Here is a 26,681-nt window from a genome sequence, read left to right as displayed (position 1 = left end):
CTCTCTTTCCCCGATCCGCCCAAAGACGGACGGTGGCTGGAGATGGGCCAATCAGAGGCCATGAGGGAGCCAGCCTTCGGCCAATGGGAGACTAGTCCCTAAGGGAGGCCTGTTGGGAGGGGGGGTGTTCAGCCAATGGGAGGCGAAGGGCGGGGCGGGGAGGTCCCGCCGCGGCAGCCTCCCGGCGCTGCCTAGTCACGGCCGGGCACCGCCCCCTCCCCGCGCTGCCGCCGGGTCAGGGCCCAGGGCCCGGCCTTTGGGCCTCCCCAGCCCGCGGCCGCTCGGCAGAGCCCCCGCCCCAAGGCCTCTGGCCGCCTTTGGACTGTGGAAACCGTGAGGAAACGCATTTGTCTTGCAGGAAACTGATGAAAGCTAATTAGATATATTGCATTTATAAACCAGGCGAAGGCACTGCATCAGTTAGCTAAATCAATGTCTGATTTGCTGTTTCAGCTGTTACCTTTTTCGTGTCTAGAGAAAACCAGGCATTCTGGTTCTGTCTGAATTACCCACATGATCACAGAATTCCCATGAAAAGGAGCTGAATGTAGATCTTTCTGCATCGGGATTTTTCTGAAGTCAGGGCAGTGCTCTGCACGTCTGGGAAAGTCCTGTGAATGTTGTTTAGGAGTTTCTGAAATGGGGGTAAGGATACTTAACTTACGGTTTTAGTAGGCCTAAGAAAAAACTGGTAAAGCACTTTGACACTGCCTGTGAGGAAGGTGCAAGTTATCACCACAAACCTTTCACAGATGGCTTGAAAACTACTATTGTGCCATATAGCCTGGGTGTGCAGGAGGAATGTTCTAAAATATAAGTGAACTGGAATTTTCCTGCATGTGTGTTTGTCTGATACCTATTTCTGTCACCAGTAGGTGGCTTTCTACCCACTTGTATGCATTGTTACTATCTCAAACCCCAGCGTGCAAGCACAGCTCTCGGTTTGAAATGACCTCAGAGTAGAAAGTCTGAGGCATAATTACAGTACTTTAATCTCCTGGACTACCTGAACAAAGAAGCAGTTTACCAAACGCGCAGTGAATACTGAGAAGACAGTAATGTTCATATTATGGATTCAAATAATCAACCAAATAATCTTATCTAACAAATTATGATGTCTGTGCATAGGGATATACTGAACGTAGTTAGCTTCCACCGTATAGCCCTGCTCATGTGCCCACTCTAGTGGCTCCTGGTTTAAAAAAACAACAACAACAAAAATAAAAAAAGCCTGTGCCTTACCAAAAGGCTCAGAACCCATGAGGCAACAGGTACCATGTAGCCACAACGTGGTAATAGAAGTTGATACGCTTCTGGATGAAGGCTGGGTCTGAACTAAAGAAAGAATCAGGAGGGTGTGGATCTCAATTAAAAGCCTGCAGCACTCGGAATGGTGCTGTCTGCCTGCGACTTCCCGGGGATTACCAGGCTCTTCCAGAGCGTTCACTGTCGCCGTTTCCATAGCCATACTACAAACAATAGACCGATCTTCCAAGTAGCATGGGAAATGCTACACCTCCTTTACATGTCCAGAGATTCTTGATTCTCTGGCATTGGGTTGGATTCGTCATGTATGAGAACATGGGACATGGCTGTAGAGCTATAGCCTAACCAAGCCGAGAATCACATTGAGAATCTCAACAGGACCTTCCCCGACCTTTATATGAAGGGACTTGTGTCTAGGATGGATACAAGCAATGTAAATAAAGAATGGTTTTGCATTAAATTCAACATCCTACTCTTATGAGCCCATGCTCTTCTTTACTTGCCATTTAGCTGATATGTAAGGCTCAACAGCAGCTGAAGTACTGTATGGATGGTATCCTGGGGCATTACAGTACTGACAGCTTGATATTTCTCTGTTCATTAGTACTTTTTGAGTTCAGTCCATGTCAGTTGTGGTAAGTTTGGACTCGTGACATGCCACAGATAAGGAACTGTTCCTTGCTGACGCCTCTTGGGCTTTTTATCTCTCTGAGTTTTTATTCCTGCCCCCCACACCTCCTTTTCTATTGGTTTGAGGTTACTGGAACATTTTTATAGAAAAAAATATTAATGTGTTTGTGCTTAATGTAGTCTAGTGCACAATGTCTTCTAATTACCGCAACTTCCGAAACAACGTGCCATGGCTAATCCTTTTTTTGGAAGCCATTTTCATCGTCCTCTTTTACTTTTTGTTCTCAGATGATGGTGCATTCACATCAAGCATCTCCTACCCAGGTAAGATCGGCGGCCTTGCTGTGAAAGGAAGGGTTAATGCCTGCTTTTATTTTGCAGTGCAACAGAGATGGGATTCCGCAGGTTTGTGTATTTGTTAGAAGAAGTAGAATGTTTTTACTGCGCTTTAAGTACCCTACCTTGCCATGTATGGTGTGTATTTATTTATATCAAAGTAATGACAGTGAACGAAGACGTAAGTGATACTAAATTGCGTTGCTGGTCTGTTTTCTGCTGCCTGTTTGTGGTAATCTCAACTCCTACGAACGTAACAAACTTCTGAGGGCAGGCACTGCTCTGTGTTAAGTGCCTACCTCTGTGAGGTCTTGGCATGCAAAGGCGTTGTTGTGCTACAAAATAAGAATTCAGGATGGCAGTATTTTCTGTTTGAATGCTTGATGTAAATAAATGAAGTAAATACAGTGGAATTAAGAGTTTAAATATATTCTGGAGATGTATTTTGTGCATTGATCAAAGGAATGTATTAGCAGATTATGCTACAGCCATAGTGTGCAACGTATTTACAGTGTTGTGCAAATATGAGCTGATTAATCCTCATGACATTCTTGTGTTACCCTCCGTGTTTTATAGCTCGAAAAATGAGATTTACTTACTAGCAGTTTGATATTTTGCTGTAGGTACAGGCCAGCACAACCGTATGAGAATATGACTGTTAGCGTGTCCCGGGGGACGCTTCCAGGTCTACAGGTCCAAGAGCTTATATCTTGGACAGCCTCTACCTTTTATGCAATGGTGCTGGTTTCCAAATTAAACTCTTTCTACTGCTATTTCTGTTCCTTCTACCCAGATGAGGACATCATACAGGTTTTTCTTTGTAAGTCATTTCTTCCCTAATGCTCTCAAGGAATGAATCAGCACTAATTCACAGTAACTGTCCCTGAAAAGTTCAACTTAAGCTCTTTAAATTCACCTCTGGAAAAAAGAATGTCCAAATTTCATTGCTAAACGTACTTCATGTCTGTTGTGCTTTTTGACCCCTCAACCCCCATCCTATGGCATCCATTCTGATCACTTTGTAAAAATAAATTCAGGGTCAAGGATATTGTTTTTCTGATTACTTATGGATTGGAAGGAAAGCTCTGGAATTCTTTACAAATACTAAATAATAATGGCACCTGAATTTTTATCTGAAGGCCTCTTAATTTATTGTGATCTTTTCATTTATTTTTTTAACCAAAAATCCAGTCTGCATTAATAACTTCACTGCTGTCTTGGTCTTTTCTGTCATGCAGCTTTTCAAGATGTCAACCACATGGTGATTTTTGGATTTGGATTTTTCCTGACGTTTCTGAAAAGATACGGGTTTAGCAGCACTGGATTCAACCTCCTGATCGTTGTACTTGGTGTCCAATGCTCCATGCTGGTAGAAGGTTTATTAGTTTTCTTTCTTCAAAGGGAAAACGAAGATGGTCTGAAAAGGTGATTAGTTCGTGTTTAGAATTGGAATAATCTAGAACTGCTGGTTGCTCTTTGTGGAGGATAATGCCTTGTTGTAAGGACCTAGTTGTGAATTAGCATCATCATATTTGCAGACATTTTATAAGACTTTGGGTTTTTAAGTACATTTTACTGTCTGTCATTCTTTCTTTATTGGCCCTGGTGTGGTCCTGATACAGAATTATTTTTTTCTTTCCTTTCTTTTATTGCAGAATAACAAAGGCTGTTGTGAGTATAACTGCTGTGGTCATCTCCACTGGAGCTGTTCTTGGGAAGACTAATCCTTTGCAATTCATTCTGATGACAGTTGTGGAGATAATAGTTTTCCGTATGAGCAGATGGATCAACAACAGATTCCTGCAGGTATTGTAGTATGATTTCTAGGCACATGGGGGAAAATTTCACTAGGACTTTGGTATGTTGCCTTTTGGTGGTTTGTTAATGCTCTGCTGACAGGAACATCGGTGTATTTTATCCCATCTCAGTTAGATTGTGACTATGGTTTCAATAAGAGATGAAGTCTGACTTTGGGACTATACTGAAGGACATTGAATTCCAAACCCTGCACACTCTGTATCTATATAATTGGCTATATCTATATTCTTGGCCTTAAAGGGTGAGCTGATCTGATGGATTGGGATGTAGTGCATTTGGCCATACCCTGATCATTCCCAACACATGAATGAAAGCCTTGACCTATGCTAAGGCACTAATTGCCTTTAAACTTTACCCCTTCCCTGTGTCGGTTCAGTCTGGAAGATTTCCAGTGTGAATGGTATACCAGCCCAGTCTGGATAGCAGCGTCAGACCTGCATTTAACGTACAATGTAAACAACCCCCAAACTCTCTGTATATGAATTGTGTGTTTATGAGCTGCATTGAATTCATATAAGTTAATCTCACATAAATAACTCATGCATAAACTGAGGGACTGTGAAAATAAATTGCTTATAGGGACGTTACATGAGCAACTATATCAGGAACTGCATCCAAGGCTTTCTGTGGCCTGAAATAAACCACAGATTTGATTATTCTATTGATATAGGTTCCAGACAATATCAGCATGATGCATGTTCACCTGTTTGGAGCCTACTTTGGTCTGGCAGTCTCCTCACGTTTTTCTGAGCCATCACCAAGGTCTGAGAAGAATGCGAGTACTCCGAAGTCGGATTTATTGTCAATGTTGGGTAAGGCATTTGCTTTAACGTCTCAGTTGGAAGAAGGGGTTGCAGTGAGAACGTAAGGAATGTTTTTGGGCACTGGCCACAGCACAGTGAAGCTTTTGCATCCAAAGTGCAGGTCTGAATGCAGCCAAGCATAGAAATCTGCTGCTGCTGTGGTTCGTGGTTTCTGACAATGAGTTGGTGAGTCTCAGCATGTTTCCTACCAGGCATCTAAGCCACTCCTGCAACGGCTGTGGCTTAGTTTGCTTTTGTCAGTCTCAGCATAAAGGCTATGCCAGGTTAACCGTTCCCTCTCCCAGCTAAGTTGTCCCCTTTGGGCTTGTATAGGCATATTGGAAAGGGACCTATGCACCAAAGTTGAGGTCATTGCTTGTATTTCAGTGGTGCTTACAGTTCCCAGCTGGGGCCAAGGCTCAGGTTTTTTTTGCAAGGTGCTGTACAGAGATATAAAAAGGCAGTCCCTGCCTAGTAATGTAAATGAAAAGATAAAAGCCTGATGAAGGGTGGGGAATATGATACAGACAGGCACACGAGAAAGGATCTGAGTGATGATAGGCTGAATGTATGGGAGTTCCATCTTTTGCTTAAAGACGCAATTCGGTTTCTTTATTATCGTGACTTCCGTTATGTAACTGCCACCAGCCGAACTAAGATCTTTCTGTGAAGGCCCACAGACTCTAATTCTTGGTCAGTCTTAGCCCAGTTTAGGGAAAGAGAAATTTAAATGCTGCTCTTTTGAGTCCCTGGAGTTCTTGCTTTGCTGGAGAATTCGACGAAATCAGTATTTTAATCTAACTCCTCAAGACACTAACCTTCATTATAATTTCAGGGCAGCTTGCTACAACCAAGTGCTTGCTATCTAAAGTAATTATATTGCCATGTCTTGAATAATTCCTGAGGTAACGTGGGTAGAAAGGAGCAACTGAGCAGGCAAATTCCTCATAGTTCCTTTTTGTACCCTGCTTCTGAGGGCTGCGACTCTCCGAAAATACTGCGTTTGAGTTTGGGATAAAATTACAAATGCTTTTTACTTAGCACATTAGTTGCGATAGTGAATATGCTGTAGTGAGCCTCACAAATGTCTTTTAAGAGCTAACTCAGAGCACTGACTGAAAACAACCTGCATCCAGCATCTTGCAATGCCGAGATTAGGGCTGTCAAATTACCCACAAATTAAGAGTACTGCTAAAAAAAACAAAACAGAAGAAATGTGTCCAGACTGTCTGGATAGACTGCAAGCACTGAACTTGTGAAGAAGCCAGTTTCCCAAGGGATGTCCTTGATAGAAATAGCACTCCACTTGCAGAAAACATTAGCTAGGAACATGACCTGTCCAGCTAGGAACATGTCAGTTTTTCAGATCAAGTCAAGGTTAATGGGCCAAATGTCCTGTCTGGTTGTCACCTCTTTGGTGCACTGAAAGGGTGAAAATTAGCAATGGAAATTGGATTTCAAGGAGCCAAGATAAGCTTGTACAAAAGCAGTAGCTGCCAGGGTTGCTAGAAGCGGGATTTAACCGTTGTGCTTTATAGTGACAATGCCTTTGTCACTTCTTAATTGACTTGAACGAACAAGAACACTTCCAATTTTACTGTCAGGTGAATTGCACAACACAGGTCTGGTACCTCTGTGGCATGGAGAACAGAACATTACCTATGGAAGTTGACTGGGCAGCAAAAAATAATGACTGGACAAGGCAAAATAAACTGTTGCTTGTTTGTGTTGTCATCTGTGCACTTAGAGCTATGAGCAACTCAGGGAGCAGAGGCACAGATTGCAACGTGTGGTCCAACTTGACTTAGTGTGAGGCCACCTACTTCCCTCTGCTGGTTGGAATTTGATCTATGCATGTGCACATAGGGAAAGGTGTGTCCTGCCAAGCAGTGAACTTGTTTTATAGAGGCTGCGATTCCTAAATGCTGACAATTAGGGCCGCAGAAGCAGAAGAACCTGTTTTCATTCCTATTGTGGTCAAGCCTGTGTGGTCATGAAAGCGTGACACTGTACAGTGATCTTACAGGAGGAAAGTGAATTGTTCTTTTGGACCTGTGTACTAGGGAGTAGCCATTCAGTAGATAACTCTTCCACAAATAACAAGAAAGTTAAGCTGTGTATAGCTGTGAAGCATGATCATGTCAGCTCAAGCTATTCGTCTTTAGCCCTCCTCTGGAGTAATCCTAGTAGAGGTAGAGAGGATGCTGTTCTTGTGATCCAGTTCATCCTCTTTTTCTCTTCAAACCCTGCCAGGAGGCAAGACACCCAGTACTTGTCATACTGGCAGCCAAGGTAAAAGACATTCCAAAGTGCACTTTGGGTTTCTTTAGAGTGATTTGTACCATGTGAGCTGTTTTCTCTTCCTCCTTGGCTTTCTTTCATTCTCTCTTGCAGCTGGTTTTGAACAGTTATTCCACAGTTCCATGAAAAGGAGCAGAAAGCTCCTGGTGCCTGTGCAGAACAGGCAGGATGCTGATTGTTTGGAAATCAACAGTGGAATTGTTCCCACTTGTATCTGAACCTGCATTTAAGGGGACAATAGATAGCACAAAGCTGATGTTAAAGGTGTTCTTGAAACGAGCATCCTGCCTTCAACTCGGCGAAGGACCAGCCAGATGCCAGTAGAGCTGTGCTTCGGCTGTGTGTTTGACATTACAGTGGTGTGTTTCTGCGAAGGTGTTGGTATAGCAGGTAACTCTCAGGGCTGTCTGCATTGTGAAGTGTTATCCTTTGTTTCCAATGTGGGAATTATAGTGAATGCAAAATGTGGGCGGGAGCACTCCAGAGACAGCCGGTGATGGATTCACTGTGTTTTAGAGCAGGTAATGATAACTGCTTGTCTTTGTCTCCAAGGCACTCTCTTTCTCTGGGTATTCTGGCCAAGCTTCAATTCTGTGCTAGCTGTGAAAGACAAGAGCAAAGCAATCTACAACACCTACTTTGCCCTTGCAGTGAGTGCTGTAACTGCCTTCGTCTTGTCTGTTCTGACCACAAAGGACGGAAAATTCAGAATGGTAAGACATGAGAGAAAATCACTGCACGGAGAAGATATTTTTCTGTTGCTCTCAGTAATACGCTGCAAGTGTAATAGCTATTAACGAAAAACAAATCCAAGTTTTCAGCCTGACAGTCATCATTAGCCTCCCAAGCTGAAGCTGTAACTTAGAAATTATGTTCTCAGATTGTAATTTACAGTATACAGAGGCCCAAATTCACCCTAAGGAGATCGCACTTGCATGAGAATAGCAATCTATGATATTAGGCTGCTATAAGATAAGTGATGACTGAATTCTCACTCCATGTTTTGTTGTTTTATTTTACAGACTCACATCCACAGCGCAGTACTAGCTGGTGGGGTCACTGTTGGTTATGCAGCACACAGTATCAAGTATCCTTGGATTGCAATGATTTTGGGTCTGCTTGCCAGTGTGGTAACCATATTAGGATCTTACTGTTTACAGGTATTACTCAAAACCTGAAATTGTTTTTGTATAAGCTGTATAAACTTCTTTTCCAATAAAAGATACCTCAAGGGAACCTCTCTTTCAAAGAGGTTAAAGCTAGGAAACCTGAAGCCTTTTGAGCAGAGCACAGGATTGCAAGACCAAAGTTCGTTTTCTAGGTCTGAGATAGACAATATGCTATTATCAACTTGTGTTTCAGTGTATCAATTAAACTTTTTCTTCTTCCCAGAGATGCTTGAATCCTGCTCTCAAGATTCATGATTCCTCTGGAGTTCATTTCACTTTTGGCTTGCCTGGTGTGCTTGGAGCTCTTGCCCAGGTCATTCTCTTAGTAATAAAAAACTGGACTAATTTAACAAGGTACATAAATTCTTTCCATTAAGTAATAAGCTTAGCTAATCATTATTGTAGTATGTCTTGAGAAGAGTTCTCATACATACAGAAAGCCTGAGTGTCATCAGAGATAAATCGTTTCATACTAGATAACCTAAGATAATCTCTGAAGTACAGAAAAGTCAGTAAAAAAACCTTTCAGATTTGAGCAGACTTTGGATCAAAATGTTAGTATTAGCTTTTGGTCCTGTTTTCCCTCTCCCTTTTTATTTGTTATTAAATACAGCAGACATAGGAGATGAAGGCTGGGGATGCGCACCCTTCCAAGACTCATTTTGGCTTTTGTGATGTGTTTTGGGGAGCTTTGTATGCTAATACAGGGGGGGCAGAAATCAGCATTTCTCTTTGAATGAGGCTTTAACTCTGAGTCAGGGGCAAGAATGCCAGTTTGGACTAAAGCTAGTCTGGACACTGAACTGAAAAACACTTGGGGAGATACCCTGCAAAAGCTGAAGGGCTCAGTTAAGGATATTCGGCATAGGTTGTTTTGATCTGGCACCGGCGTTTCATTTTTGCAAATCAAGCTCACGTCAAGTCGTACAAGAAGTTCTCTGATTTTCTCAACTTATGCAGGAATGAATCACAGTACAGCATACGGGCCTTACACTTCTCATAATACTCTTATTGAAACAAACAAATTTAGTGAAGTTTTAGTACACAATGATGGTTTCTAAGGGCAAAATATGTCCTCTGGAGTCTGTATTAGGCTTCTGATAGGATCTCTTAAAACATCTAACTGCAGCTGCAGAGAGATTCAAGAATAACAGAATTTTTTATGAGAGGTCTTGATGTAAAATGCTGTGTCGGTACAGATTCATTCACAGTCTTAATGCTAAATTCAGCAACTGTAAAAGGTGAAACACTTGTTTTGCTTTTCAGACTGGGTTATTTGGTCATGCTTCACGTTGGTGCCTTCTGCCTGACCATCAGTGTTGCCTTGATAACAGGTTTTATTACAGGTCAGTATTGAAAAACATATTTCAGAAATATCTTCCCCATTTCCTCAGGGCAAGGGGCATGTCATTGCTCCTGCTATGACCCTTTGCAGAAAGAGGCCAGTTTAACTGGGGCTCTGAAGTGTGTTTCTACGGGTAAATTATTTGTAGAAGCAGCCATGGGAAACATGCATGCCAGGGACTCTTCAAAGCCAGTGTTTTGAAGAAGAGATGTATTCAACATAAATAACCTAGTAGCACCATTCTTTCATTGGTGAAGTTTATTTTAACAGATGCTTAACAGCTGCCTTCAAATTTCAGACAGGAGATGTGTGAGGATGAAAATATTTTTACATTTGGGTATTGTCTTCGTGATAGAAAAATGCTATCTAGAGCTTCTCACTTTTTGGGCCAGGTGGTATAAATTTGCGAAGTTTCACTAACATCAGTAGCTCGCTTGCATCAGCCAAGCCCTAGGCCTTTGGTCACTAGTGGTCTGGGATCATCAGGGCTCACGTGTTTCTCATGTGACATTCTCTGGTTTATGGCAGCTGCAGTTTTTCAGTAGCTTTAATTCTGTCTTGAATAAAAGAGAAATGGCGGATGAAACTTGCTGTGAAATATACTCTAAAATGATTTTTTTGTGTTTTAATTGATCTGAAACCTTTGCATTACCTTAAGTGTAATTAAGAAGTTGAGCTAATCAAGCAGATTTTTAAAAAACATTCAGCTAAAATAATCAAACATTCAGTGTTTAACCAATTGTTTAAAAATCTAGATGTTTCCATCTGAAAACCCAAGCTAACAGTGCTGATAAGCCCGATTGCTTTAAACACAGGCATTTTTCATGCAAAAAGTTAATGATTTTTGATGTATTTTTAGAATCTGGCAGGCTGTTTAATGGGGTTTTATCTGGAGTAACTAATTTTTAATAACACAAGTCTTGATCCTGGCAAGCTTCTCTCTTTGTATTTAAGGTCAACTTGAGTCAAGGGGCTCTGCTGAAGCATTTAGTTCTGAATATGTATTTTGATCTATGTTACATTTGGATGCATGTTACTAAGAAACTTCCAGTTACACACAATCTTCCATATATTTATACTGGATACATGTGTTTTTACAAATAGGTTTAATCTTAAACCTCAAACTGTTTAAGACCATCCCTGTATCCAAGTACTTTGAAGACCAGTTTTATTGGGAGGTAAGTTTCAATGTAAAATTAACCGTGTGGGAGTATATATAGCACCTTGTTGACCCTGATGAAGAGCTCTGGGTATTTGAATTAAAAAAAAAAAGGGGGGGATAATTCCATTCACAGTACGTTTTGGATGCCCCGTTTGAAATGGGTGAACTGTTCCCACAGTTGACTCAGAGCCTGAACGTTATAAACGCTTGTAGTCTTCAGCTAGGATTGTCAGAGCCGGTGGTGGGCACGGGGCTAAATTTGGAACGATCTTGTTTGTTGTAAGACGTAATCCTAGGTGCTCAGACATCCTCTGGGACTGACAGCCCCGGCCTCCGTGCTTCATACACGGTCTCTGAGGAGACTTGAGCAGCATCTGAGAGAGGGATTTTTAGAAGCCAGTGAGCGGAATGGAAGGCGCTTTTTATGAAAACAGACCAAGCCCCCTGGCCTTCGTGGCTGCAGAGTGGCTTTCAGTCTGGTGCACAAACACAGGCCTTGGGCACCTTCAGGTGCCGAATGTGATGCTGTATCTGAATTACACAAAAAAGAAATGGATGAAAATAAGCTTCTAATAAGGTTTTCCATTGCCTTTTTCGTATGATGATTTTGATGCATAAAATGTTCTGATACAAGAATGTTTGTCTTCACAGTTTCCCCATTTGGCTGTTGGATTTTGAATGGAGGAACCCCGATGGCAGATTTGACCAAGATAAGCTTTTCCTCTTTGTCGCTGGAGAAAATGAATCGCTGTGATGGGTTGAAAGAGCCCTTAAGTGTCAATTCTCAGGCTCAAAAAAGCCATCGCAATAGACACATGAAAAATTAGTAATAAACTGTTCTAGTTATTCTTGAAAGATACAGGATCTAAATTTACAGATGCAAACTTATAATGCATTTCGCTTTTCTGCTTTGTTGATCTTAGCTTAAATTTTTTTTTGTAGGATGTGTACAAAAAAGTTGGCTGCATTCATTGCTGTGACGGCTTATCAACCAAAATGCTTGGAACTTTTAAACTATTTTTAGCTCCCAAGTTTAAAAGCCGAAATATGTATTTTAAAGTATAATTTTTCAAGGAGTACATACTCATTCTTATGTAGCGAAGCGTTAAAGTACTTGTTTTTAAGCTAAATTAATTCTGTGAAAGGCTTTGTTAAGCAAGGATTTGATGAGTGAGCTGGATCAGGGCCAGAACTCTGCATCTTGCCAGACTGAGCTCTTTGAGTTATCTGACTGCTTAAAGAAAAATCTGTCATTACTTGGCTCAGGCTGCCTATATGGAAGTTCAAAAGGCAAGCAGTTAAATTGTTTTGCTTGCAGACGGTGCCCCTGAAATCAGTGATATTACTGACTACTGATATTTAAGGTTTGGCAGCAAACCCCAGAACAGCCCGTCTGTTCTGTGGTGTGGACAACTGGAGAGGCTGGGGAACAGTCCTCGGTGCTGCGGGGAACCAACGCTAACACCCGACTTCCGAAGTGTCTTACGTTGGGCTGTTTTACTGCGAGATAAGCAGGGGGCTTTGGTGCACGAGCTAGGGCCTGGTCGGGCAGAGGATTCTGCGCAAATGAACCCTTGTTTTTAACTGGATTGTGATCTGCAGCGTTTCTTCTTTGTTTCAAAATAGTTGACTCTTTCAAAAATGCTTCCCTAATAAAAAAGTCAAAATTTGATTGTTTTTATTTATTCAGCACACTTTCGTAAAAATGAAGTGATGAGGAAAAATGTAACGTTGAAGACAAAACATGAGACCTTTGGTGCTCGCTGACCTCAATTCATTCATTAGGGATTAAGCAAAGTAGATCACTGCAGTTAAAGATGTGTGAGTACTCTTCCTTTGTTTTACAGCGGTTAGAAAATAGTTTACAGCAAGGTTTGTGGATGAGCTACTTCCATCTAGAGCCACTACATCCTTTGTGACTCTACAATGTGACAGCAACAGTAAGTTGTTACTCACCAGAGTCTTCCTCATTATCATCGTAGGAAAAATTAAATATTCAGGGAGGGGGGGAAAAACAAATCCCAGAGCAGCATACTTCTATATTATGCAAGAAAAGCCACACACCAGTACGTTTTGAAATTGAAGAAATGGTTATATTGTCCAGATATAGGAAATATTTAATAAATATATGTTAAAAAGTTGTTTTAAAGCATTTTTAGTAAGTCTTGGATTGTAAATAACATCATAGAAACAGCTGGTTAAGCATATCCATTTTCCACTATACTATTTACTTGTAGCAAACATTGTATCGTAAAAGTGACTTCCATTATTACTTGTAGCAATTTTACGTTTGTCAAAAACATTGCAACATTTAAATCAACATACAAGAGTAAAAAAATTAAACAGAATAGAACCAGAATTTTTAGTGCTATGATTTAAGTTTTCCTTGGTTTATCTTTAGACACAATTGAAGGTCACCGCTTACAAAATGGTTTTACAAAACTTCGGGAGTGTGCAGTTAAAAAACCAGCATGGCCAATGCACTTCCATGCACTTCCACAGGCGTGTTCATTGCCACAAATCTTCCGTGCGACCAAATTTGAAGACCAGTCCTCTGTTTAAAACAGAATAAAGGGACATGAGTACATAATGGAGCAAATAAAATACCTAGTATTTTAAATACATCACTGCAGGGAGCAAGTTGTAGTATTTGTAAATCCAGTTCCTGGTTCTGCAATGAAACCTATGCAGACGAGAGATCCACTGCCTCTACCAGCAGTTTATTCACCTGTGTCTAGTGACAAAACAAGGCTTAAGAAAAAACAGATTACAGCAAGTTTCAGTTTTAATCATTATAAACAAATTAGGTAAGAAATGAAAAAAGGAATACAGTCTTACCCAAAAAAGATGAACGCATTCTGGAAAAACACAGCTATTCCTGGGTATACTACTGGTTTTTCTAACAAAAGAAAAAAATCTCCATAAATTTTTTGGAAGTCACGTTCAAGAATATCCCATCTCTGACATTTCAGAAACACTAAGCTGCGCTGATAGCAAAGATAACCAGTTTCACTTAAATACAAGCATTTGGAGTCTATGCGCTGCGAAGCAGTGGTAAGGAGCCGAGTTAGACAGAGGGGTCCGTTACAATGTCGGATTCCCGACTAGGTGCAGGGGTGAAATGGCAGCAAACTCTTGTGCTGTTGCTCGTACGTAACAAATCTGCCTAGGCCAGATTGTTCTCGCGTGGAATTAAGGCAACACTACGCAGCTCAAGGACCCCTTTCGTTCTCTAACGAGACGGTCCCCTCCAATCTCTGTTGCTCAGCTGTGTGACTCAGAAGACAAGTCTCACCCCCTGGAAAGTTAATTCAATGGCTTTTGTGCCCCCCAAAATCATCTAATCGTCCAAATAAAAGCAGCCTCTCCTGTTCTCTACCCAAAAATGTGCCTCTCAAATGCAATGCTCATGAAGAGTGTAATTATCACATGCGATTGCACATCCTGTTTGGAATGCATGTGTGTGTAAGTATATATACATATATATAATGACAATATACAAAATGGGAGAGCACATTAGCACTACTATGCAACTAATGCACGTAGGTTTCCTTGAAAATCCCCTGTGAATTGAGTAAGGCCAAAGCTGACGAGAACGTAAATCAAACAAAACCGCCAAGTGCCCTGACTAGTCGGAAATTCACTTCAGCTCCAGGTACAAGTAGTATCTTCACCTTTACTTAAGCGACCCAACTTCCTTTTGAAAAACACAGACTAATACGGTGCAGTTTTCATGTCTCTCTCAAGACTTGCCTTCACAAAAAGTTACCGTGGTACATGTTAAGGTATGAATTTACATAGGCAATTTGAATTATTTTTTCCCTTTCACTAATTTAGTATGTAGGCTTTGGGAGCAATTTGCACGAAATCAGTAATTTTTATTCTGGGAATAAGTGTTCACCCAGGAAATTATTCCCATGTAACTGCAGCAGTTTAATTGTATCAGTACAGTTCCCAGTTGACCAAGACCTGTGTTTCTAGTGAGGCTAGTTGAAAGTTTGTGACTTGGAAGCAGATAAAATCGATCTCAATAACAGTAGATAGTATGGAATAGTGGTGCATAGGGAACCAAAATACTAGAACTGGGCCTGCCTAGAAACTGTCTAAAAATAAGTTCTAAAATTCAATTTAAAACGCTTTAAACTTTCAAAAACGGATCAGGTCACATTCCATGCTTTATTTTACCTTTAACAACGTAGCCTCCAAAAAGGATCCACATGGAAGCAATCAGAGATCCAAAAGCCATCATAAAACCGATGAACAGCCAGATCCGAGCACCTTGAAAAAGACATAGGGATGTTTTGCGCCTGTGTCCGAGGACAGACACTTGTGACTTTCGGCATGCTTTTGTTTCAGAGCACCTTCCGTCACACGCAGAGCTATGCACAGATACACAACGTGCACGCTGGTATAGCTCTTACAACTCTTCCAAGACTTAAAGGTTTCACTGATCTATCGCTATACAACAGCCGACGCCACCGTACCTGTTTGTCCTAGACAGCCTTCGCTGTAACTGTCACCCCGCACTTGTCCATTAGACACCGCATTGATCCTGTACGAGCAAAACAGGATAAAACTGGGTAAACACAGGTTAAGCAAGAAGTAAGTGTTTACAAAACAATAGGAGAAACTTCTGAGAAACTTATATAAAAAGGATGATGTTGTGGGTTTTGGTATTTTTTTTTAAAAGAGGGACAAGGCTAAAACTTAAAAAGCCTTTCTCCAAAGACTAGTAAGTCTTGGACCTGTATTACACACTTAGTTTTTTTTAAATGGTTCCTTATTATAAATATCAACAAATGTAAGAAAGATATTAAAGATACTCAGATAGTAACTTGATACGTTATTCTGAGTTACCTCTCCATTTAAAGACGATGCGTTCTTTTATTAATTGCATAAAGTGCGTGCTAGGAGTGTGTAGCTCTGATCAAGAAATTACACTTACATTAGGAATGCAATAGTGGCTATAACCCCGCAAGCATGGTATGAATGGTTGAAATCTTCCACTTTAGGGTATTTTACAGCTGCATCTATGATTATCCACCAACCTGTAAAAAACTATTAAAAAAGAAGAAAGAGCACAACAGCTTAAAATACGGACACAAGCCTTTTAACAATATATAAGAATGCTCTAGAAAAAATAACATTAACATATAAAATCAACCAACCCAGAGTCAACTGATAGCATAATTAGTTTTGCTATCAACTTAGGAACGAGGTTAACTGCAAAGCCAGAGATTTACCTACTCCAATGGTTATTACATGGGTAGAAGCTGCGAAACTTAAGTAACACGTGGATGCAAGCACCCAGAACAGATTTTGTCGTTAACTCTGCTGCTGCATACAAGGACAATGTATCCCTGTTCTTCCTTTTACTTCCAAACGGCTAATAATTTTTAGCTCATCGACAGCTGACTACGTCTAAAAAGCCCAAAAGCAGCGTGAGAGAAGCTGTACGTACCAGCACTCCGGCAGCAACAGAAGCAATCGTGTTTCGTTTCTCTCCCCAGTCAACACACTCCGAGCACCTCAAGCTCTCAAGAAAACCTGACATTTTTCAGCGCTCTGAAGAACTGGAGAAGAAAAAAGGGACATTTCTTTCCAAGAGGAAACCCATCACACATCAAGGGCTGGCGTGCAGCAATGCGCATCGTGCAAGGATAAAACTGCTACTCGCCACCTGAAAACCCCACAGCCAGGGCCCCTTCCCGAGGGACGACTGAGCACAGCAGATGACAGAGCCTAGCCACCAACATCCACCTGGGAAACCACCGGAGAGGCGACGGCCTCGGAGCTGAGGCGAAGACACCGCCGGTCAGCGCACCCAGCCCTCGGAGGCGGCCCCGCCGCCCTCCCTGCACCCGAGGCCGGGGACATCCGGCGGGGCTGCGGCCACGCGTGGAGGGGGAGAAGGCGCCGGCCACGCGTCCCGCCCCGCCCGGGGAGCGCGCACGCCCCGAAGCGGCGCCTCACGCCGCGTCTCCGCTTACCTGAGGGCGGCAACGACCGTTGGCCGGCGGCTCACCGGTGCGCGCGCAGCAGCCCCAACCGCCGCCAGCCAGCCGCCGAGCCGCGCACGCTGCGCATGCGCGGCGCTCAGCTGATGCGCTCCGGCGGAGTCATGAGACAGGGAGGCGGCGCGCAGGCGCACGGGGTGCTGGCGGGTCCTACACCTCCTTCTGCGCATGCGCTGCAGTATGGGGGATGGCGGTCAGTGCGCATGCGCGGGAAAGAGCTTGTCCTCTGCGCGTGCGCCCTGGTTCCCCGTTACGTAAGGGGAGGGGGGTGGTTCTGGAAGGTTCTCGGCCGCCCTCAGTCGCTGCTGGGTGGCGGGAGCGGGCGGCCGCCGCTGCTGCTGTGAGGGCTGCGTCCTGCCGGGGCTGTGTCGCGGCTTGTTTCCTGGGTGAAAGGAGCTTGGCCGGTCGCTATGGGGGTGACTCACGAAACGGGGCTGTCTCCGCAGGCGTCGCCTCTGGAGCAGGATCCGTGCGGGGGAAGCCCGGCTGGCTGGAGCCGGTGAGTTGACGGGGCACCGCGGGGACGGCTCCTCGGAGCCGCTGGCGGAGGCCGGGGGCTGGGGTGTGCTCGCGAAAGGCGGTTGTTCGGGGCGGTGGGAGGGGAGAGGCCGTTACTTGTCTTCCCTTGAACGTGTGGGAGGGTCGCCGTTGCGGGGTGGGGGAAACACATTATTCACGTTTGTCTTTATTACAGAAGAGCACTGGAGTCTCACGGGAACCAGCACCGGGGGTGTCCGGCGGCTCCCAGCGGTAAGTGCCTGTGAACAGCATCTGACGGGAAATCTGTGAATTCAGCCCGCTCATGGGCGGGCGCAGGGGACCGTGCTTTGTGCAGCTTGCCAGCTGCAGGCCAGTTGTGTGAGAATACGTGGATGTGCTCAATATGTACGTTGTTGGAAACAGTGATGCCTAGGTAGCTTAGCGTGGGAGGTGGGGGTGGTGTTTGGGATTAGAACTAATCAGTTGTTTCGTCTTCGCTGTGCCCTGTACAGTGCTTGTGACCTTGGCCTTTGTTTAGAGGTGAAGTAGTGAAACTTTAGCTTTAGTAGTAGCGAGGGGAATGCTTCTTACAAATTCGTGTAGAACTTCATACCCTTGATCGATTTTGGTAAGGTTTAAAGATTTATTTGGTAACTTTGGTTTACAATGAGCACTGAATAGAAATCTTGTGGTAAAGCAAGCTTCCTTAAAGTGTAAAGTGGTGACGTAACTCAGGGTGTAAGTACTGGTGATAAAATAGTTACACCCTAGAATACAGTAACCTTTGTAGATATAAAATGGCTGCCACTAGAGGAACAGCCATCTTAATTATTAATATATAACCTTAACAAGTGTTACATCCTTTACAAGTTATATCCGATGAATCATATCCAGTTGGAGGAAAACAGTAAAACTTAACCTCCATAGAACTGCAGAAGAAAACTATTCAATTCATACTGATCTGGAAGGCGAATGGTTATTTTGCATTGTAGATGCAATAGGCTGCAGTTAGAATAGATTGAAGATAAAATACCGTGAAAATTCTGTGTGGAGGGGAAAAAAAGGGTATTAACTCGTATTCTTTTCACAAAAGGTGTGTGCTTACCTAGCAAATGAAGGGTATTAAACTTAAAACCCACGCAAACCTCTCTTCAAAATTCTACACAGTACTACTTATGGTTGAAACTGAAGCCTTTTTTTATTTCATACAGAAGACTGACTACAGGAGAGGAAATGGTGAAACTTAAAATTGTCATGTGCAAAACATGCTGATAAACTGGATGAGAATTGTTGGTGTGTTTAATTATCCTTGAACTTTTTGCCTGTGTGTCATAATGTTTGTTGTTGCTGTATAAATGACTTGATGCATATAAATGATCGGCTTCCCCTCCCCACCCACAACAGGAACAGAGACCGGGTATTACAGAACAACAATAAAAACGGAACCAGCTTCTGAAAGTACCTGCATGGAGAAAACGGTGGTTAGGAAAACTGATGATATGACAGACTTCATGGATGACTTAACCCTCAGCTCACCGAAGAAAAGAGAGTCTTCTCTGAGATCCAGGAGAAGTTGTGATCAGTCATCAAGGTCATCTAGCAGATCCTCTTGCAGTTCACAGTCCAGTTCAAGTAGTTCCTCTTCAGCTTCCTCCAGGAGTTGGAGCCGGTCCAGATCCAGATCAAGGTCATGGGCTAGAAGAAATGGTTCCCGAAGGTACAGAAGATACTCTCGTTCATATTCCAGAAGCCGGTCGAGATCACGTGGCTACATGAGGTACCGCGGAAGGTACCACGCCAGACGCTACAGGAGGTACCACCGCTCTCCTCCGAGGTATCGATCACGCAGTAGGTCGTGGTCTCGTGGAAGATCGTATTACAGAAGGTCCTATTCGAGAAGCAGATCACGTTCAAGAGGCCGAAGATACTATGGATTTGGGCGAACAATATATCCCGAGGCTTACAGGAGTTGGAGAAGCAGGTCACGAACAAGATCTCGGAGTAGGTCACCTCTCCATTTGAGTGAAAAAGGTACTTTTTTTTTTGAGACTTCCATTGTGTGAGAACCTCAAAACATACAATTTATATTTATTTTAACCAGTCAAATTGTCATCCATTTACTTGCTTTATAGAACATAACTGATAGTGGCAATGTGGAAGAAAATCTCTGTGTCATTATAAAAATGTATTAAAAAAAAAAGCTAAGTACTTCAGAGCATTTTCTTTGCACTTCAACTGAAGCTAAATCTCCCAAGTTCTGAGGAAAGTTCATCACAGTTGATGCTTATGTACATGCAGCGATAGTAAACCTGCAGGTTTTAGGTTTGTGTCAGTAGGTACACGTTGCTTTAAACATAAGAGAATGACACTTTTTTTCCTCTTGTAGACAAGAGGGAACTACTGGAAATAGCAAAAGCTAATGCTGCAAAAGCTCTGGGAACAGATAACATAGTCTTGCCAGCAAGCTTGAAGATCCTCACTCCTTCCAAAGAGATAAAAAATGAAAAACAAGAGCATGAAGATCCTGGAGAGTCAGCTGAGGTAAGTATGAACTGGAGTATTTTCAATGAAAAGGTAAACACTTCTCAAAACTTGTTGTTTGCATGGATGTGTTACAGTTTTTGACTGTGGAGTGTTTGATGATGAATTCAGACCCTTGAACAAAAACTTCAGATTTACCAGAATGCTAAAATTACTCTAGAAACCACTGTAGACTTCGTGTTAAGCTGAAAGTACTGTGGACTTTTAAGAGGTGATTGATCCACGGAGTACATACAGGCTTTCCAGTAGTGATAGGTTGGGAAGGAGAGCTGAATGTAGTTTGTTCTTTTGAGTTGTTCTTCTTGCCCATTACTTAGACTAGTTTCTGTGTTTCTGACCTAAAACAAGGAGTCTCCTTACCAAACCTAGTGAATAGTGTGGGTTTCTTTAAAGGTTAAATCTTTCTACCCTTTTTAACTGTTAAAAGCTTTTCATGTACAACAAACCTTTTCCCAGAAATTACATACCCAAGCACACAATGCATTTTACATACTTTATTTCTGTCTTATAGAAATCATGACTATGGTTCCAGACATGATGAAGAAAATCTGTTGGTAATTAAGGGACTTGTGGGCTATAGCTGCTGTGAATTTAAGGGAGGGAGAAACTTGAGCAGCTTAAACTGAACTGGAATTTTAGTTTGGCTCTGTTGTTATGGTGTGTTAACCTGATTCGTGGCAAATACAAAACTGCAATAACTGTTACGTTGATCAGATACTGCTATTTCAAATGGAAGTAAATTTACTAAGGGTTTTAGACCAATGGTACAGGCATCCCTTTCATAATATATGCAATATATTCCAGATGTTGAGAGAGTACAGAAGAAGAGGCCTGCATCATTTGCAGATAAGTTTATTGTCATTATCCAAAGCTGTGCAGGATGGATATGCAGAACTTAATGCAACTTACTCTGTCCCTACACTTCATTGTATGGCAGTCCATGCTTTGAATCGTTTGAATCCTTTCTAAAACTGTAACTGGGGCATGGATATCAGGTCACATGTGAATTGGCACAATGACATTGATAAAAATACTGAATGTTTTTCAAATTGAGTTCCAACATTCATCTGTTTTCATATTTAGTAGCTTACAGCTACTTTTGATGTAAATATCTGAAACAACTCTACCAGAAAGTTCATACTCTTTAGAAACTGCCTTAACTTGCACGGGATAACGTACCCTCCCGCTTAAGCTGTGTGTGCTCTTCTCTAGCAACCCAGAAGACTGGCAGAAGACATGACCAAGAGTGGAATGGAGAGAGCAACCGTACAGAGAAGCATTTCTTTCAGTCCTAATGTAAGTGTGATTTCGCAAGATGGAAGTCCATACTTCATCCCTCCTGTGCTAGGCTTTTGCCAGGGTTGGTTGCCAGATTAAAGATCTTATGATAGTAACAAGTTGAATTTAATGGTTTGATAACGACTTTCCTGGAGGAGTTAGATCAGTACTTCAGCAGTAGGGCACTGTAAACATGCTACAGCAGTGTGTTTAAAATAGATGTTTACCTTTCAATGCTTAATAATGTTGAATGTCTGTACTGTACTATAGACTCAAAAGTGTATGCCAGAACTGGTATACACCAGAACTTCTTTCAAGTTACATGTTTGGATATATTTTAATAACGCAGAACTAAGAAAAAAGCAACTTCCCTGAACCCTGTGTCAGTTAAGTGTACGTAGTTGATACTCAGTAGGCATCGGGTCTCCTATGGGCTGGAAAGGAAACATTTGTCTTGTCAGCACAGATAAACCCCTTGAAGTTGACAGGTCTTAGTACATTCCTTCTCATTCTAGCATTTTAAAAGGAAATTTATTTTTCCAGAATACAATGGCAAAACCAGTATTACAGAAGCCAGCGAGCCATGTTGTTAAAGAACCGGCAATTTCTCCGGGAAGAGAAGAGGACAGAAAGGGAAGTCCCTATGGGCAGTGGGTTCCTGTCAAGAAGGAGGAGAAGAAAACATTTTTAAACTTCTCACCTAAAAGTGCACCGTTCCGGGCACGCTAGCTTATTTTTCTCACGGTCTCCGACTGCAGCATTATGCATTCTTCACTAGTGAGATCTGAAATTTTCTGATCAGGTTGAAGATTTGTTAATACTGAGTATTTATTTTGAGATCTTAATTTTGGAATCTTAGGTTTCTCTTTCAGATCTAGAGCAAGGTGATCCAGAAGCCACAGATGGGAATCTTGTGTATATTTGTAAATATTTTTGTATTGCTTTAATGGACTAGAACTTACAGGTGGGTAACTTTTTCTAAACAATAGTTCAGTAGCTGTTATTTTGATCACTTGATTTACATTGTGTAACTGTTTACTTCAAGTAAATAAACTTTAGTTTTGCACTGGCTTCTCCATGTGTCAAGTATTAGACCTGTGTTTGGTAGTAAGTTGACTACGTCCTGTAAGTGGTTATTTCCAGGTTTAGCTTTCACTTATCTACTGTTACCACAAAGCGCAACAGAAGATAATGTTTGCATCATTCTGAAAGTGGACCTTTACACTGGAATTGTTCCTGCCCAGGCTGTGGCTAGTTCAGGGCCTCCAGCGTGACCTCCCCAGATACCCCTCCGCAAGTGGAAAGCTCGTGTGGGATGTATACCTGACTGCTGTATGTGAAGGTGTCGCTGTTGCTTCTGCCGACTTCTAATGCTGAACTTGACTTAGTGCCGGCTTGTGTTTTGATTTAGGTTGCTTTAAATGCAGCCTTTAAAGGCTCGCTGTGTAAGGCCGTTAGCAAATTGTGAAGTTAGTGGAGGCAGCTTCATGCTAGCAGTGGTACAGGCTACGCTGCCTGTAACTGCTCAGAGCTCCAGAATTCAGCAGACTGCGCTTTGCTCCATGGCTCGCCATGACCTTCATGAAGAAAAGTATTGCAAGTAAGTCAGCAGGCTGTTGCATGGTTTTGGGAGCAGTTAAACTCATTTTTTGTAAAATTAAATGGTTAGTAAAATAAACTGACTTTGACACCTACAGTCTGGAAGCTGCTTTAAGAAACTATTAAATTGCCAAGACGAGGCTGGCAAACATACTAAGGATTAGGTATTTTGTGGCAACTTGAAGTTAATGCTTGAGATGGTCCCTATTCCTTGCCCTCTTGGGGGGTGGTGGGACAGCTGTGCTGCGCAGTGCTGCCCACGGAAGAGCTCCAAACTCCAGCACGTGCCGGGCAGCTGGGGGTAGCTTCTCTTTCATGGAAAGGTTCCTCAAGCATTCTTTCATCTTCTTGCTAAACAAGTGGTTTCAGGGACTTCACCGGTCCACAGCTACTGAAGAATGAAGACAAGCTTTGTTCTAAATTGAGCAATGAGAGTTTGTGTTTATTTAGAACATGAAATAGCACAAGCTGGTTACTTCTGCAAGTAAAAGCTGTATACAGCTGAAGTTGTTACACAAATTACTTCTACTACATTAAATACACTATTGATTTTACAAGTTACTTAATGAGGTCTACGAAGTATTTTTCTCATAGAACTTAAAATTGCCTGCAAAACCTCTATACCACACTTTAATAGACGTAGAGAGCTGTTGTATGTGGCTAGCCGGAGATGACGGTTCAGACGGCTGTTCCTCTCTCCAAGTTCTGTTTAATCTCAGCTGTGTACTTCCCGTAGAACCGCTCCGCCTTCTTATTGAACTTGGCGTTTCTCTCGTTAATGTAGTCGATGTCTGCATCGTCATTGTAAGGACGCCTTCGACTGTATTTTTCACGCTTTTCAATTCTGTAAGACACACAGCAGTGTTTGAAGGCTGTGGGTGAATGCTGGGGGTTTGGTCACACAATGCTACTCTATGTTTCTCACTTTGTTTTAGCTCCATATTTACTTACTGTTTTTCAAGATCTGCAACCATTCTGTCAACCCCTTCCTTAGATGGCACGTGAGTTCCGTGGAGAAGACTGTCAGATGTGGGATACAGCGCTTCACCGCTGGACAAGAGCAACAGATGGGCAGCAGCTTACACAACCGTAATCACTCAGATTTCACTGCTTCTGTTTGAGTCTTAATTTAGCACTTAACTCATACTGAACAGTGGGAGTCCAAGATTGAGGTGAGAACTTGTTGATACTAAAAACAAGCTCTCAATTATTTTGAGAGACGCTAGCACACGCCTACGAAAGATGCAGAAACCCCCTGAAATTCTAAATCTGAATGCAAACTGTTGGTCAGTCTGTTCTTAAACTGTGCCAGGCTGCTTAAAAAAAACCCAAAACCTACTCTGAGAACCAAGAGTAATCTACTCATGCATTTAAATATCATCTAATTGATAAAATACTTCAAACTCAGTAATGCCAAGCTTGAAGAAATGAACCTCATCAATTACATCACCACCCCTCTTCCCTACCAAAGCAGGGATTGCGGAGGAGGCCATGTGTTTTAAGATCGTGTTAAAAGCCTAATTAATATTCCAGCATATATGAGAATATGGATGTGCTGAAAGGACTAGTTTAAGTCTTTGGTGTTTGTTAATCACACAGAAATACCACAGACAACATCAGATGACTGCGATCAGACTTACTACTGCTCTTTCAGCTTCTCGTACTGCTCCAGGTCAGGTTTGATCTGCCGGGTTAACCTCTGGTACTGGCGCAGCTGAGCAGCCGCGTAATCTTTGGGAGAAAATGAATTCGTGTCAAGGGCAAGGTTTTTATTTCACGGTTCAGTTTGCAGCTGAAATACTCACAAAGGTGTTCATTACGAACACAGAGAATTACGCAGTTAAGCCATTACCTGAAAATCCTAGATCTGGATTTTTCCTCTTCTTTTTCCTTTCCCATCTCTCGGCATCCTCAGCACTGATCTCTAGCAGTTTAACTCGCTCGTAGTCTTCTCCTCTCGCCGCACATTCCTAACACAGCGCAAAGAACACTTCAGTTTTGACAGTAAGATAGTGTCCAAGCATCAAACCTAGTTATAACTATCTAGATCAGTCCAGTCAACCTCTAGTGCAGGACAGTAACTTAGATAATCAGGAGATGGATTTTTGGGGGGGTAACATCCGTATGAGCTCCCAAAACTGTCCAGCCACCGGGAAGGGGGGCTCAGCATCACTGCAGGCGCTTGGACTGAGGCTCAGCCGGGTTACAGGACGCTGTAATTGCGCATTTACCTTCTTTTTTTCCTCCACCTTCAGCTCCCACTCCAGCCGAGCTTTTTTGGCTTCCCAGTTCGCTGGCAGTTTAAGTCTTTTATCTTCTTCCACCACTTCTTGGTGATTCAGCTTGCGAGCCTCGTTCTAGGAACAAAACAGTTTGTTACTGAGCTCCGGAGACGCGTGGAAACGTTCCGCCGCAGAAACAAAAAAGACCCGGAACCCCCGAGGACCGCGGGCGCCCGTCCCGCGAGGGGCCAGGCCGCAGGTTCCTGATCCCGCTGCGTAAAACGCTGCATTCGGCGAAGGGCTAAAGCAACCATCACCCGTGCGTGCGCGGCGGGGGTTAGATGGGTCGGGGAACCGTCGATGCGATGGGAGCAGCGAACCGGCGGCACAACCTCCCCGGGACCACCGGGCCGCGGCCGGCCTGCGCCCGAGCTGGGCCGGGCAAGCCCCGCCGCCCCTTCCGCTTTGTCTCCCCGCGCATCAGCGGCACCGCTGGCGGGAACCGCTCCCGCTCCGGCCGCCGCCGCGTACCCGCTTCATGTGGAGCTCGCGGAACTTGCGCAGCCGCTCCTCCCGCTTCTCCGCCGCCGCCGCCGCCGCCGTGCCAGGCCTCGCCTCGTCCTCCGAGCCCGAGGAGCCCTGAAACAACCCACACTCAGCCACCGGCACCGGGAAGGAGTCGGAAACCCCCCTGCGCCGCCGTCACCGCTTCCCTCCCCCCGCCGCCGCCTCACCCCGCCATCGGGATCGGGAACCCCCAAACCGCCCAGCGCCGACACCGCCGCCGCCATCGCGCACGATAAACACTTCCGCTTCCGGCCTCGCGCACTTCCTGCCGAAGAGCTTGCCGCGGCGATCGGGCGCCCCCCAGCGGGCGGGAGGTGCTGCTGCCGCCGCCCCGTTCGGCCGCCTTCCCCTCACGCCGTGAGGCGGGCCCGGGCCGCCCCCGCCGAGGCCCCGCCGCCGTTAAACCGCCCCTCGGTGCTCCTCGCCTCGGCGCCTGCGGGGCTCTCCCCCCGCCCCCGGAGCTGGAGAGGGCTCAAGGGTCCCAGGGGAATGTTGTGAGGCGGCCCCGGCCTCGCCGGGAGCCCCGGTCGCTGTTGCTCTCCGGCAGGCTGGAGTCAGCGATCTGCACGGGTGGTTTGGGCTTAATTTCTGTGTGCGAAGAGAGAGGCAGATGAAAAACAGTGACTCTCCTTTTTTTACCTCTGGAGGCAGGTTTAAAGCCGTGTCGCTGCGTCTCGGAGCCGTCTGGAAAGCAACCTTTAAATTACCCCTGTATTCCAGACGCTAATGGCCGGGCAGGCAACTGCTGCGGGCTTGAAGTGACTCCGTGGTTTAGTAAACACTGTTAATCAACCTTTTGTTTCTTCTTCCAAGGAATCAATGGGGTGATGCAAACTTTATAGTCAAAAGTAAGGAAGCAGCACGTGAACGAGATGAACTCTGCTGTGCCTCCGCTCGCCTGGAAGCACCGGCGGGATGCAGGGTAGAGCCTGGCGTAGAATGAGAAACCAGGAACCAGCATCCCTCCGCGCCGTCCATCCGCTCGGCCCCTCCGGGAATCACTCGCGTTACCCACCACAGCTTTGCTCCGGGAGAAAGTTGCAGCTCTCACAGAAAACAAAGTGATAAAGGTTTTGCTGCAACTTCTAAGCAAAGAAAGTCAAAATTTCCATAATATTGCTACAGTGGCCAGGATCTTCCAGCCTTA

The 26,681-nt window shown here is 43.8% G+C and overlaps 4 protein-coding genes across 10 annotated transcripts; 2 read left to right on the top strand and 2 right to left on the bottom strand.

Moving 5' to 3' along the window:
• Positions 1-198: 198 nt before the first annotated feature.
• On the top strand, positions 199-12,500 carry RHCE (Rh blood group CcEe antigens). 4 transcript variants are annotated; one of them, XM_075173441.1, is made up of 11 exons: positions 199-645; positions 2,185-2,220; positions 3,471-3,657; positions 3,888-4,038; positions 4,721-4,862; positions 7,707-7,867; positions 8,177-8,314; positions 8,547-8,677; positions 9,590-9,669; positions 10,773-10,846; positions 11,482-12,500. In XM_075173441.1, the coding sequence occupies exons 3-11, from the start codon at positions 3,491-3,493 to the stop codon at positions 11,506-11,508; spliced, it is 1,071 nt and encodes a 356-aa protein (XP_075029542.1). In that variant the 5' UTR covers positions 199-645; positions 2,185-2,220; positions 3,471-3,490; the 3' UTR covers positions 11,509-12,500. The 4 variants fall into 4 exon arrangements, with proteins under 4 accessions (XP_075029542.1, XP_075029541.1, XP_075029540.1 ...); XM_075173439.1 differs by lacking the exon at positions 199-645 and adding an exon at positions 3,026-3,052 and having other exon boundaries at positions 1,990-2,220; XM_075173438.1 differs by lacking the exon at positions 199-645 and adding an exon at positions 2,856-3,052 and having other exon boundaries at positions 2,057-2,220.
• A 401-nt stretch (positions 12,501-12,901) lies between these two features.
• Positions 12,902-16,923, bottom strand: TMEM50A (transmembrane protein 50A). 3 transcript variants are annotated; one of them, XM_075173447.1, is made up of 7 exons: positions 16,821-16,923; positions 16,292-16,403; positions 15,776-15,888; positions 15,315-15,382; positions 15,016-15,108; positions 13,669-13,729; positions 12,902-13,384 (listed from the first exon to the last, which is right to left on the bottom strand). In XM_075173447.1, the coding sequence occupies exons 2-7, from the start codon at positions 16,382-16,384 to the stop codon at positions 13,339-13,341; spliced, it is 474 nt and encodes a 157-aa protein (XP_075029548.1). In that variant the 5' UTR covers positions 16,385-16,403; positions 16,821-16,923; the 3' UTR covers positions 12,902-13,338. The 3 variants fall into 3 exon arrangements, with proteins under 3 accessions (XP_075029548.1, XP_075029547.1, XP_075029546.1); XM_075173446.1 differs by lacking the exon at positions 16,821-16,923 and adding an exon at positions 16,511-16,765; XM_075173445.1 differs by lacking the exon at positions 16,821-16,923 and having other exon boundaries at positions 16,292-16,471.
• A 177-nt stretch (positions 16,924-17,100) lies between these two features.
• RSRP1 (arginine and serine rich protein 1) lies at positions 17,101-22,217 on the top strand. 2 transcript variants are annotated; one of them, XR_012677200.1, is made up of 6 exons: positions 17,101-17,346; positions 17,542-17,597; positions 18,732-19,358; positions 19,714-19,868; positions 20,673-21,164; positions 21,690-22,217. XR_012677200.1 is itself a non-coding variant. In XM_075173442.1 (6 exons), the coding sequence occupies exons 1-6, from the start codon at positions 17,258-17,260 to the stop codon at positions 21,873-21,875; spliced, it is 1,197 nt and encodes a 398-aa protein (XP_075029543.1). In that variant the 5' UTR covers positions 17,103-17,257; the 3' UTR covers positions 21,876-22,217. The 2 variants fall into 2 exon arrangements, 1 of the variants encoding a protein (XP_075029543.1); XM_075173442.1 differs by having other exon boundaries at positions 17,103-17,346; positions 21,081-21,164.
• SYF2 (SYF2 pre-mRNA splicing factor) lies at positions 20,909-25,795 on the bottom strand. Its single transcript, XM_075173444.1, has 7 exons — positions 25,702-25,795; positions 25,499-25,606; positions 24,977-25,102; positions 24,598-24,715; positions 24,386-24,476; positions 23,697-23,795; positions 20,909-23,589 (listed from the first exon to the last, which is right to left on the bottom strand). The coding sequence occupies exons 1-7, from the start codon at positions 25,756-25,758 to the stop codon at positions 23,424-23,426; spliced, it is 765 nt and encodes a 254-aa protein (XP_075029545.1). The 5' UTR covers positions 25,759-25,795; the 3' UTR covers positions 20,909-23,423.
• Between the last annotated feature and the right edge of the window lie 886 nt (positions 25,796-26,681).

The sequence above is a fragment of the Calonectris borealis genome, chromosome 25 (genome assembly GCF_964195595.1).
Source record: "Calonectris borealis chromosome 25, bCalBor7.hap1.2, whole genome shotgun sequence".
NCBI classification, from domain to species: Eukaryota; Metazoa; Chordata; class Aves; order Procellariiformes; family Procellariidae; genus Calonectris; species Calonectris borealis.
The sequence above is the reverse complement of the archived record's forward strand: the minus strand, read 5'-3'. Positions and strand labels throughout refer to the sequence as shown.